General features: G+C 45.6%; 1 protein-coding gene across 2 annotated transcripts in view; it reads left to right on the plus strand.

Annotated features, from left to right (window-relative positions):
• LOC147900239 (Endoplasmic reticulum vesicle transporter protein) overlaps window positions 1–13,919 on the plus strand; it is a 126,356-nt gene that overhangs the window by 19,324 nt on the left and 93,113 nt on the right. For both annotated transcript variants that reach the window (XM_087376702.1, XM_087376701.1), the window contains exon 3: window positions 2,982–3,081. In XM_087376702.1, the coding sequence (XP_087232828.1) occupies window positions 2,991–3,081 (91 nt within the window). In that variant the 5' untranslated portion in view covers window positions 2,982–2,990. The remainder of the gene's footprint in view (window positions 1–2,981; window positions 3,082–13,919) is intronic.

The raw sequence follows: 13,919 nt of genomic DNA on the forward strand, positions 1-13,919 counted from the left end.
TGGGATCCTTACGGAGGACCCTAACTCTAGGTACCCCATCAGCCTTGGTTGCCTCTGCTGCAGTCAATGGCAACCCAGGGAGGGGTGGGATCTCAGCAACCGCGCCGAAATGCTTCCCAATAATAGAGAGAAGTCGATGGTAAACCTGGGGAAGCCCGGGAAATCTGATGAAGAGCGAAAATATTTCCTTATTTGCCTCCACTGGGTTAAAACCAATATTGAAGGCGTCAAAAAAGATCTTCTTGTGTCCTAGTTGTAAAAATTCAGCTTTGAGCATGATGCTCGTAGCCTCTGGAGTGTCAAAAACAATCTGGAAAAAACCTCGTCCCAGAAGACGAACATTTAAAAGGCGTGGAGTGAGGTCTAGGGGGAGAGCCGCAAGCATCCAGTCTTTGGCTTGGGATCTGGAAGGGTGAGACCCGAAGATGCGTGCGAGTAACATTGTAGAGCATTCAATCTCTACGTCCTTCTTGAGCTGCTACAACTCGTCTTCAAAAAAAGTAATGGTTTTTGCGGCCGGTGGAGGTGGAGTAGGATTGGTTGATAGAATATCCATCACCAATTGAGGTGAGGAGGCCGATTCGAACACCTTTGAAGCTCCGTCCGCTCCAAGAATTGCTGCGGGAGAAGGAAAGAAGGGGGAGACAAAAAGGGGAGGACAGGGAGGAGAGGAGAGAGCTTAGGAGAGGAGAGGGCTGAGTCGGGGGTTAGGGAGTGGGGTAGAAGCGAAGGGGGAAGAGGAGAGTAAGGAGAGGCGGGGGGATAGGGAGCGGGGAAGGGGGGGGGTGAGGCGTAGGAGAAGGGGGCGGGGTAGAGGCGAAGGGAAGGGAAATGAGGGGTAAGGGCGAGGTAGAGGGCGGGGAAGAGGGGAGGAAGGGAGCGGGGTAGAAGGCGGGGGTAGGGAGTGGGGAGGGGGCAGGGTAGAAGGAGAGGAGGGAGCGGGGGTAGGAGGCGAGGAAGGGAGTGGGGGGTAGGAGGCGAGGAAGGGAGTGGGGGGTAGAAGGTGAGGTAGGGAGGGGGTAGAGAGGAGTGGCTGAAGGCGAGGGGGCGGGCTGAGAGGGAGGGAGGGCGCAGGCTGAGAGGGAGAGGAGAGGGAGCAGAAGGAGAGGCAGGGAGGGGGCGGGCTGAGAGGCAGGGAGGGCGCAGGCTGAGAGGGAGAGGAGAGGGAGCGGAAGGAGAGGCAGGGAGGGGGCAGGCTGAGAGGCAGGGAGGGGGCGGGCTGAGAGGGAGAGGAGAGGGAGCGGGGTGAGAGGGTAGGGGGCAGGCTGAGAGGGAGAGGAGGAGGAGGGAGGGAGGGGCTGAGGGAGGGGGAGGAGGAGGGGCTGAGGGCGAGGGAGAGAGGGAGGGAGGGGCTGAGGGAGAGGGGGCAGCAAGGGAGCAGGGAGGAGCAGCAGCTCAGCTCGGCTTGCCTCTGTTCGTTGGTCTTTCTTTTAGAGAATGAAATTTTGAAGAAGGAAGAGACACATCCTCGTCAGAATATGATTCTGTTTTGGAGGAGCCCACCTCAGGGAAGCTGGAGGCTCTAACTGCAGGCTTTTTTGGCTTGACTCTGGATACAACCCAAAGCACCTCAGGAAGAAGAAAGATGCTGATAAAAGGGCAGAGAGGAGAGCAGCAAATCTGAAGATGTTAAATGCATGGTTGGATGCCTCTGAGGAGGAGGAATATTTGGATATGCTTGGTTTTCCTCAGCTTTTTGTTGCAGTCTATTGGTAGATGCATAGTGTGTTGGAAAGGTCACCTCCCCATCTGTAAGCCCCCATATGAGGAGAGCATGGGGGGGGGGATGATTCTTGGGGTTGGGCGCGATCTATTTGTGATAGGAGGGTGAGCACCTTTGAAGCATGCATCAACAAAGATTGCAAAAGTTTGGCTCATATGGCAAGGCCTGGAATTTTGTAGTGTTTGGTATTAAAAAATGGTGTAGTATGTTATTATGAAACAATGTGTGGCTGTATACCTACATAACTACATAGTGATGACTAGGGGTTGTGATGTGAGGGTTTTAGGTGGAGAAGCACCCCTCTTGCAGCCCATATAGTGGGTATGTTATGAGCCATGTGTACATGTGTTTTTCGGAATTCTCTTCTTTGACATTGAAAAAATTGTGGATCTATTTTATTTTTTGTATAGAGGCCTTGTAAATTGGTGGAGGTGTGTAATAATAGCGTTGTGTAGCATGGGATCTCACAACGTTGCATATGTATTGTGACTTATTTGACCCTATCACTTTAATCAAGTCTTTTAGTCAATTCTTGGCATGTTTTATGTGAGGTGTAGATTAGTAATGGATCATTTGCTTGCTATGGGTGGAACTTGGTCAAAGAAAATAGTAGAAATAAAAAAATAAAAGAAAGGTTTACTAATGTCCGTGCAAGGTCAAAATGGCTTATCATAAAGCCATTTTGAGTAGAACCTTGCATCTTTTTTCACACTCAAGCCCCCTGAAACATCTGCACCACTAGTTCTTGTTTGACCTCTATTTACAATTGTCTTTTTAGCTCTAGATTAGTTACACTTTTTGAAGCGTTGCTTATTTAAACCCCCTTCATAGTTCCTATATTTAGTTTCTTGCGCATGACTAATGGTACACATGCACCACCACTTTCTCGTTGACCTTCATTTACAAATGGATTTCTGTTTCTTTTTAGCTCTAGTTTAGTTACAGTATTTGAAGCATTTCTTGTTCAGTGGGCTAGTACTGATGATGAGCTTGCTTTTTGTTAGTTAGGGCCATATAGAATCTTTGAACATTATCATTGCCTTTTTGTTGCAAATCGTGCTTGGGTAAAATAGATGACAAACAAATTGCATTCTCTTGGTAGGGTGGCTTTGTTAGAATTCTGTCAAGGACAGTTAAATATGTCATTTAGTTAAGTAAAGCTGCCATGTCGAAAGAGAGGTTTAAGTTTGATACGCTTTTGCTTATGGGACCGAGTGACTAAGGAGGTTATTGGTCGTTTTTGTGGACTTTGTTGCAGGTCATTAGAATGGGTCTTAAATTCCAAGGCTTGAAAAACTTTGATGCATTTCCACACGCAGAAGAACATCTTACTTTGAAGACACCTTCTGGGGCTATAGGTAAGGCATGACATTCTAAATTTGTATGATTGGACATATTCTAGTCTTACAAAAGTATATTTTTGAAGATGAGAGTTGATGAGCTTTGCATCTTCAAATTTCTACATTAAAGTATAAAGCTAAATGGAATACACAAGTAGCATTAGAGTGCTTTGATAGAGTGTGAGGGAGATAGAGTAGGGAGTAGAGAGACTCACTGCACACACACAATAGTGGGGATAATCACAATGAGTGAGTGGTACCTCCCCAAGTACACACATATATATTATGGATAAGGTAGTAACCCTTAAGTACATCTAAGTACAAATGTGTACTTAGTGTACTTAAGTGTCCTACACTAAAGTACAACATAAAGTACTATTTACATAGGGTGGCCAGTGCCTTTACCCCAACAACCTCCCACTTAAAGGCAGTGTGCCCTCAAGGAGAGAAAGAATATTGGCCTCAACCAATACCCATAAGAGATCTGCAGTGTGCAAACCTCTCTGCAGCTAACCCTTTGGTTAACAGATCTGCCGGATTGTCATCTGTATGCACCTTAACAAGCTTAATTTGCTTTTTTCAAGCACCTCCCTGATAAAGTGATATTTCACATCTATGTGCTTCGTCTTTGCATGAAAGACAGGATTACGTGCCAACTGTATGGCACTCTGACTGTCACAATGCAACAATGGAATCTCCAATGGATAACCCAAATCTGCCACTAACCGAGATAGCCATATAGCCTCCTTGCATGCCTCAGTGGCTGCAATGTATTCTGCTTCTGTGGTAGACAATGCAACGCATTGCTGCATTCTAGATACCCACGATACTGCACCTCCAGTGAAAGTGAAAACGTATCCGGTAGTAGACTTCCGGGTATCAGGGTGACCGGCATAATCAGAGTCTGTATAACCTTGCACTTTTGCATCTTGATTGCCGAAACATATACACAAGTCCTGTGTACCCTTCAAGTATCTCATGACACCTTTTACTGCATTCCAATGCTTTTTGCCAGGTTTAGCCATGTATCTGCTAACCACTCCCACTGCAAACGCAATATCGGGCCTGGTTGCAACCATAGCATACATGAGACTGCCACATGCTGATGCATACGGAATCTTTGACATCTCAGCTTTTTCAGCATCTGTCTGAGGGCTGTCCAAAGCACTGATTTTCATATAAGGAGGCAATGGAGTACCAATACTCTTCCCCCCCTCCATGTGAAATCTCTGCAAGACCTTGCCAATATATTCCTTCTGAGACAAGTATAGCAGCTTTTCCCGATCCCGAAGTATCCGCATACCCAATATATGGTTGGCATCACCAAGATCTTTCATATCAAAGGTCTGGTGCAATCTCTTTTTCAAGGCATTCATCTCATTATGAGATTTTCCAGCAATTAACATGTCATCCACATACAAAATGAGGATAAGTAAACTGCCATCTGAAGCTTTCTTGGTATACAAGCAGTGATCAATGTCACTTCTCCTGTAACCCTGGGTTCGCATGAATGTATCAAACTTATGATACCATTCCCTGGGTGCCTGCTTTAGACCATAAAGACTTTTCTTTAGTTTGCATACAAGCTTCTCTTTGCCCTTCACTGTAAAACCCTCTGGCTGCTGCATAAAAATTTCCTCATGTAAATCACCATGAAGAAATGCTGTCTTGACATCCATTTGGACCAAGTCCATATCTGCATGTGCAACCAATGCTAATACAGTTCTGAGTGTTGTCATCTTAACAACAGGAGAGAATATCTCGTCAAAGTCAACACCATATTCCTGCTTGAACCCCTTGGCAACCAGTCTGGCTTTATGCCTTGGCTTTTCACCAGGTGTGACCTTAAGTCGATAAACCCATTTGCATGGCAGTACCTTCTTACCAGTAGGCAAGGATACCAATTCCCAAGTGCCATTCTTGTGAAGGCTGTCCATTTCAGCCTTCATAGCAAGATCCCATTGAACCTTGTCTGCCCTCTGCCTAGCCTCTCTGTAGCATGAAGGCTCTCCACAATCAGTGAGCATCAAATAATCAATGCCTGGAACAAATCTTTCTGGCTGCTGCGTCGGTCTAGATGACCTTCTAACCCAATGACCATCGTCTTGAGGTGGCTGTCCAGCCTGTTCATCACCCTGATAAGGTGGCTGTCCCATGTCTCCTGGCTGCATTTGCATGTCAGGAAGATCACCTAACTGTGCTTCATCCATTGGGATGTCTTCTGCCATACCTGGCTGTCCATTAGGACCTGCTGCAGCATCATTTAATGGCTGGTTATGCTGCTGTTGTGGCTGATTTACAGCCTGTTCGTGTTGCCCATGATGCCTGTTATCATCAATAGTTACTTTTAAAGGTCCCTGCTGTACAACAGGTTCCTTGAACATGATGGTTTCATCAAAGACGACATCATTGCTGCGTATAAGTTTTCTGTTCTTGGGATCCCAAATCCTGTAGCCCATCTCACCTTTGTCACCGTAACCTAGGAATATGCATTTAAGAGACTTTGGATCCAGTTTAGTTCTGTCCTCCCTGCGTACATGCACATACGCGACACAACCAAAGACCCGTAGGTGTTTGTAAGACGGAGGCTTGCCCGTCCATGCCTGTTCAGGCACACCACCACATAGTCTCTTGTTTGGTGACCTGTTAATAAGGTGCACAGCTGTCTTTACAGCTTCAGCCCAAAATGTGTGGGGCAATGCAGCATGTGACAACATGGATCTGACTTTCTCTTGAATGGTCCTGAACATTTTTTCAGCTGTACCGTTCTGTGGAGGATCATATGGTGCAGACAACACCCTTTGAATACCCTTTGCCTCACAGAATTCTTGAAATTCTTTGGACAAATACTCTCCACCATTGTCAGATCGTAAGGCTTTCAGTTTTTTGCCTGTCTCATTTTCGACCAGTGCAACAAACTTAGTGAAAGCCTTGAACGTATCACTCTTCTTTCTGAGAGTGTAAACCCACAGTTTGCGTGTGGCGTCATCTATGAATGACAGGATGTACTTTGAACCTCCTAAAGAGAGTGTAGGCATCTCACACACATCTGTATGTACTAGCTCCAAGAGCTGTAATTTCTGATCTGACCTTCTCTTATGAGGTATTTGTACTTGACGACCGTAGAGACAAAATTCACATTTCTGTAAATCTGAATATTTTAGACTCGGCAAGTAACCAAAATGAGCCAATTGCTCCATTCCCTTAATACTCATATGGCCAAGCCGGCTATGCCACAATGAAATCTTTGGCAGCTCGGTGGCATTTACATCAGAATGCGGACAATGTCCAGCATGAAGTGAGTACAAAGTATCAACCTTAGGACCCCTGGCAATAGCCATTGCCCCTTTGCTGATTTTCCATTTCTGACTGCCAAAGGTGGTATGATAACCATCGTCATCCAACAACCCTGTGGAAATCAAGTTTTTCTTCACCTCAGGAACATGCCTGACCCCTTTGAGCATTAACTGCTGGCCATTTTCAAGCACAAGCCTGACATCACCTATGCCAATGATAGAACATGCATGGTTATCACCAAGAAAGACCACTCCCTTTTGCCCTCCTGCATATCTGACAAACAGATTTCTGTAGGATGTCACATGAAAGGAAGCACCTGAATCTATAATCCAGGAAAACATATCTGATCCATCACCAGCATGAAGTGTATGAGCCTCCAGTGAAGAGGTGAAACATATCTCATGTCCACTGTCACTGTCACTAACATAAGTAACATTCAGCTCCTCTTTTTCTTTGCCCTTAGACTTGCCTTGAGCCTTGCCTTCTTTGGCTCTCTGGTCATTCTTCTTTTGAAAACACTTTTTCTCAATATGTCCCTTCTTGCCACAATAGTTGCATACAAGATCACTCTTAGAGCGGGACTTGCTCCTCTCTCTTTCTTTGTCTTTTCCACGTGTTTTGGACCTGCTGCGTGCATTCAAAGCATTTGACTTCCCAATAGCATTGTTCTTTCTGTTCATCTCTTCCTGTAGAAGAGCACTCTCCACATCTGCAAATAACAGAATGGCTTTTGAGTTGCTGGTAGAAGTCCTGAATGTGTCCCATGACTCAGGTAGAGAACATAGGATGAGTGTAGCTTTCAGCTCATCATCGAGCTTCAACCCCTGGTTGATCACCTGGCTGAATATGCTGTTAAACTCAATAATATGAGTGGACATTGCTGTCCCCTCCTTCATTTGAAGACCAACAAGCTTTTTTAGCCAGTAAGCTTTTCCCGTGGCACTTTTCTTGGCATAAGTATCCTCAAGACGTTGCCACATCTCCCACGCAGTAGGTTCATCCCTGATGCCTACAACCAGTGAATCAACAACTGTAAGCATAATGGTCGACCTGGCCAAGCCGTCCATCTTCTCCCACTGCTCATCAGTAACGTTGGAGGGCTTAACACCCTTCTCCTTTATAGGCTTGTACTGGTCCTTCTGCATCAGCACATTGTAGCATTGTGTCCTCCATATGTCGTAATTTTTAGCTCCTTCGAGCTTCTTTATCTGAAACAAGGACGACACATCGCTGCCGGAACTCATGGTAAAGAAAGTAGAGTTTGACTCCCTGTAGTCATGCAATTAAGCACTAGTCACTCCAAGATAATTCCCCCGCAGCGGAAGTACGATCAAAAAATGAACTTGGTACTGTTTCAGTGGCACAAAACCAACTGAATATTTTTCTCCCACTTGCTGCAGAAACAGTACAGCAAGCTGTTCCTGTCTTTTTTCGCTGGCGAAAGTGCGGTACAGCTGCTTCAAATCGCTCCAGAAAAATCCAGAATTGATATAATAAAAAACAGCAGTACTTTTTGACTTTTTGATAGTCAAATATGGTCAAACCTGCTGTTTGACAGTCCTGGACTGTCAAAAAAAAAAAAAAAAACAGTAACTGTAAATCTCTGATTTTTTGATGAAAATCCCTGATTTTAGACCTCCATATGCTTCATAAACTTCCCCCCCAACTGAATTTGCAGTTTGGAAGTAAGGTGGCTCAAAAGCCCTTTGAATGCATGAAGAAAATCAGGGATGTGACCTCCAATATGAGAGATTGACCTTTGACCAAACACTGTAAGTTAAATTTGCACTTTCAAAGCATAATAGTGCTCCACAAGATAGCCTGATGCATGTAGAGTGCTCCCACTTGACAAATTTCCGGTCAGGCTACAAAAGCCCCAAATTTGACTAAAGTCAAACTTGGTCAAAATCGACCAAATCTGTACCAAATGTGATTGTACTTTCAGCAACAAGCTAAAGCATTTGTCACAAGCATAATAGCATCAAAAGCCCCTTGAATTTGCAGCACATTCCGTGCATTGACACAGTAAATGGCATCAACTGCATGTGTGGGTCACATTCCTGACAAAAGCATGTGTTTCTGTCCAAGTATCAAGCATACACATTGCAAGTGACAATGCATACACAGTGTCACCCTTCACTGGCCAAATGTTGGAATACACAAAACAAGGACGAGAGAAGGTGGAAGGCGTATGGCTGAAGGAGGCGACGGCCTGGTTGCAGCTCGCTGACCCGCTCTCGATTCGCGTAGCTACGCGTATGCCGCCTGCGACCTTTCAGCCCTGGCCTGCGCCTTGCAGCTCTCAGGAGGCATCCCACCTGAGCTCAGCATGCTCAGTAGAGTGAAGGATGTTTCCTTCTCGAGAAATACCTTGACAGGCAATATCCCAGTGAGCTTGAGAAACTGGTCGGCTTTAAGAGAGCTTGAGCTCGACAGAAATAAGCTCGTGGGAGATATCCCGGCTGAGCTCGCCAAGCCCAACGGGTTGGAAAAGCTTTCTGTTGCGAGAAATATATTGACGGGTGGTGTACCGACGACTCTGGCAAACTGCACGTCTTTGCAAACGCTCGATCTCGGTGTCAACGAACTCGCCGGCACGCTTGACAGTGTTCTCAAGGTTATATCCAACCTTACAGCATTGCAATATCTGCGTCTAACTGCAAATCGGTTTCACGGGGAACTTCCTGATGTTTTCGACCGCTACACCAGTCTCGTCGATATGTTCCAAGGGAGCATTCCTAGCGACTTCGTGACATCCCTCCAGTTAGAGCAGCTTGACCTCTCCTGCAACAATCTTTCAGCCCTGGCCTGCGCCGTTGCGCCTTGCAGCCACGCCTTGCAGCTATCGCCAGCGACGTACAGCCGCGCCCTGCGCGCTTGCAGTCGCCGTTGCAGCAGCCGTTCACGCTCGTTGCCTGCCTCTTCGCGATTCGTACGTACAACCCGCGCTTGCAGCCACCCTTCGCGATCCGTCCGTACGGTTGTACGGACGTCGTACGGCCGTACAGATCGGTCCGTACGGAAGGGGTAGGATAGGGAGAGGAGGGAGTGGAAGTGGAGGGAGAGAGCCCGTTGGCTCTGATACCAGTTGATAGAGTGTGAGGGAGATAGAGTAGGGAGTAGAGAGACTCACTGCACACACACAATAGTGGGGATAATCACAATGAGTGAGTGGTACCTCCCCAAGTACACACATATATATTATGGATAAGGTAGTAACCCTTAAGTACATCTAAGTACAAATGTGTACTTAGTGTACTTAAGTGTCCTACACTAAAGTACAACATAAAGTACTATTTACATAGGGTGGCCAGTGCCTTTACCCCAACATGCTTCGAATTCTTGCTTATCCATTTCCAGCTCTTTTCATTTTATCTTTAGAAGTTTTTGAGAAGTGTGCCAGACACCTTGAGTTCCCCCAATGGTCGAGGTATCGCCATGATTGGATCCAACTTTCTTTGGTCTCATAGGATTTTCGGCCTTCAGCTTTAATAAATCTGTGTATGTGTGTGTGTGTGTGTGAGAGAGAGAGTTTTGTCCCATAGGCCCGTGAGGCCTCCGGAGGACGTTAATATATCTTTCTTTATTTTCTTTCTTTCTCTCTTAGCTATCCTCAGAAGACTACGAGAGATGAGGCATCACCCTTGACATAGCCCATCGGATACAGAAGTCGAGGAAATCATGTCCTTTGCCACAGCGAGAGACACCTCAACAGACGTAGATCCGAGATATCTTTGCTGCCCACCGGAGAGCAACCACATTGCCGGGTGTCAGCTTCCGAGTCTCAGGGTTCAGTTTTCAATTTTTGAGTTTTGCTTCGAGCTCTTGAGCTCTTTAGCTGAGCATAGTACTCAACAAGGGCCCTAGCGTGTCCTTTGTTGCAGCCCACCGAGGCTTGTATGAGTTCCTCTTTTTTTGTCCCATGGGCCCGTGAGGCCTTCCAAGGACATATGTCTCATGAGTTTGAGGCATTTTTGAAGGACCATCTCATGGGCTATCCATAGATGCCACTTATACCTTGGGATGTGCCTTGTAGGCCTAGTTATAGTCAGTTAGGACTATTGGTACAGCTAGTTTATGTGCCATCTAGGTCAGTTAGGACACTTAGTCCAATTAGGGCAGTTAGCCCTAGGGTTTTGTTATGTTGGCTCACCCTTGAGCCTCCACAATTCTATTTTGCAGCAATCTATTGACCATGCAGCTTTGCAACAATATGAGCTCATCATGCTCTAGGAGACCCCTTCGTCATTGCCTCAAGCCGCAGTTTTGGTATTTACAATGTCGTATTTAAGCTAGGAGACCCCTTCGTCATTGCCTCAAGCCGCAGTTTTGGTATTTACAATGTCGTATTTAAGCGTGCAAATGGAGAGAGAAACATGTATCTCTGGCTTTGCAATTCCTCCACCATGGCTATTTAAAGGCAATTAGGGAATGAGTTACTACTGTTTGGACAAACTGAATCAAATTGCCTTCGACCCAAACTCTCATTGTCCTTTCAAGCTTCTTGCTTGCACAGAGGTTCCTAGAGTAGATTAATTCGAAGTATGATGAATACATTGGATGGAAAGCAATGTGTATTTGAGGGCAGAACTTTCAGATGCCACAATATCCAGGACTTGAGTTTGGACTCTACCTCAACTCTATAGATGATGCCCAATCCCATTTCTACTTTCACTTTCATCCCGGTGCCCCATGAGGAGAGATCGTTGGAGTCGTTGTTGGTGACTACACGGAGCTGATAGCTTGAAAAATTTGATCTCCCATGGAGGCTTCGACAACTGTGGGCTTGCAACAGGGGAAACAAAAGGCTTAAGGTAATTGTAAACCAGGGACGGCTGTATATATGTTCCTGGACAGTCGTAAAAGGTTCATTGACGATAATAATAACTTAGTGCAAATTACCCAGTTTGTGGAAATTGTTCTAGGCGCACGGTACTCTCTCTATAGAGGCCGGCTTTGTTACCAATGGCAAGATTGATAGAAAATGGGAGAGGGAGAGCAGGAAGCCTGAGAGAGTGAGCAGAACGTCGAATGTGCAATAGAATAGAGTGAGAACAATACAAAGGGGGATAAGGTTTTGTCTAAGTGACAAACCTTATCCTTCACTAACTACGACTAACTGTGGTTAGGGGAAAAAACCTCTAAATGAGGGAAAAGTGCCCCTAACCCACTTATTGACTTTACATCAGTCACTGCCTAGAATTTATCAATAATTCTAACACCCCCCTGCAGTGCCAATGTCATGTACAAGGAAATGATCAATCACCAAAAGGAGATATGTTTAGGGCACTGCGAAATGCCTCAAACTTCTCACGTGGAAGTGCTTTGGTGAAGATGTCTGCAACATTGTCATATGTTGACACATAGATCATACTTGATCTCTCCTGCATGCAACTTCTCTCTGACATAGTGATAGTGAACCTCAATGTGCCTCGTGCGAGCATGAAACACAGGATTCTGCCACTGCTATAGCGCTCTGACTATCAGTGAGAATCGGAGAAGGACCCTCCAATGAAAGATGAAGATCAGCAAGCAAACGACGCAACCAGACACACTTAGTTGTCACTGTGAAAGCTGCCCTGTACTCAGCTTCACATGAGGAAGTAGTCACAGTAGATTGCTTCTTGCTCAGCCAAGAAATGCAAGTCTTTGCCCAAAAAGAAACAATTACCACTTGTGGACTGCCGAGTGTCATAATCTCCAGCCCAATCTGAATCATTGTAAGCATGCATCTGCAAGTCACCCCCGTTGGGAAACATCAAGCCAAAAGACTTTGTGCCTTGCAAGTAACGGAAGATGCGTTTTGCAGCCTGCCAATGTGTTGTCTTTGGGCTGTGCATATACTTGCTCACCTGAAATACTGCAAACTGAATATCGGGCCGTGTATTGCACAGATATATGAGTCATCCAACCGCTTGACGATAGAGTGTGGCATCTACAGATTCTCCTGCATCATACATTGTAAGCCTCGGCCCTCAGCCCTGGCTCCATGGGAGTAGCTATAGGCTTGCAATCTTGCATCCTGAATCTATCCAAGAGTTTTTGAACATACTTGGATTGAGACATAATGATACCATTTCTCTCTTGCATGAATTGGATCCCCAAATAATAATGTAATATGCCCAAATCTGACATGTCAAAATTGGCTCTCAATTCAGTCTTGAAATCTGCAATTTTATCACCATTTGGCCCTATGAGCAGTAGATCATCTACATAAAAAATGATGACCAAGATTTCCCCCCCATCCTTCTTGATGTAGAGGGTGCTTTTAGTTGGACTATTGTTGAAACCCTTGCTGGACAGAAAGGCATCTATCTTTGCATACCAAGCACGGGGAGCCTGTTTCAGCCCATATAAAGCTTTATGCAGCTTGCATACCTTACGTGCATCATCTGATACCGCAAAGCCTGGAGGTGGTTTCATATACACCTCTTCCAACAAGTCTCCATTTAAAAATGCTGTTTTTATGTCCAACTGATGGACTTTCCAATCCAAATGTGCAGCCATGCCAACAACAGTTCTGATGGTTGTCATTCTGGATGTAGGAGCAAATGTCTCCTCATAATTAATGCCCTTTTTCTGAGCATATCCTTTGGTAACCAGCCTTGCTTTGTACTTGTCAATGGACCCATTGGGGTTCCGTTTGACCTTGAAAACCCATTTTGTACCGATGGCATGCTTACCTGGTGGCAAATCCACAACAGCCCAAGTCTGATTTTTCTCTATGGGCTGCAACTGCATGGCCTGCATCCAATGCACTTTATCCTTTGCTTCTTCAAAAGAGTCAAGCTCCTCTTCATCAAGAAGAGTCCCTGCATAAGCTATCTCAACTGAAAGAGCCCCCCCACTACACTATGAGTCTTGCCAGGCAATGGAGCGTCAAGCTTACTCTCCCTAAGAGTCTGAAGCAACCAATTCGGGACTGTTTTGGCTGCGTGTATCTCTTGAATTTCTTGCCTGACAACTTCATCCACACCCTGAGGTGGTACTAAATCAGCCGGTGGCTGAATCGGGGCATGTGGATTTGGAGGAGGTTGCTGTAAATTCTGAGTTTCAGCGGGGGAACCAAATGCGATAGGAAGCATCCCCTCAAACACATCATCTGAAGAAGCTGGAAATTCAGCATGTGTATGTGCTGAATTTTCAGAGAATATAACATCTCTACTAACAAAAATCTTGCGTGTAGCAGGATTGTAGAGACAATAGCCTTTGCTTTGTGAACTATACCCCACAAAAATGCATTTGAGTGCCTTATCTGACAACTTGTGTCTAAATCCACAGGCACGTGGGCATATGCAACACAACCAAAAACTCTGAAATGGTCCACTGAAGGCTTTCTCCCATGCCATGCCTCATAGGGAGTGATTGTCTTTAAAGCCTTTGTAGGAGCCCGATTCAAAATATAGTTGGAACACATGAGGCCTTCAAGCTAAAATCTGTGAGTCAACTTCTTACTTGTGAGCATGCATCTATCCATCTCCATGGCAGTGCGATTCTTCCGCTCATCTTTACCATTCTGTTGAGGTGTAAGCCTCACTGTAAGCTGATGGGTGATGCCT

The sequence above is a fragment of the Dipteris shenzhenensis genome, chromosome 7 (genome assembly GCF_047967505.1).
Source record: "Dipteris shenzhenensis isolate YYH24624 ecotype China chromosome 7, Dip_SZ_1.0, whole genome shotgun sequence".
NCBI lineage: Eukaryota > Viridiplantae > Streptophyta > Polypodiopsida > Gleicheniales > Dipteridaceae > Dipteris > Dipteris shenzhenensis.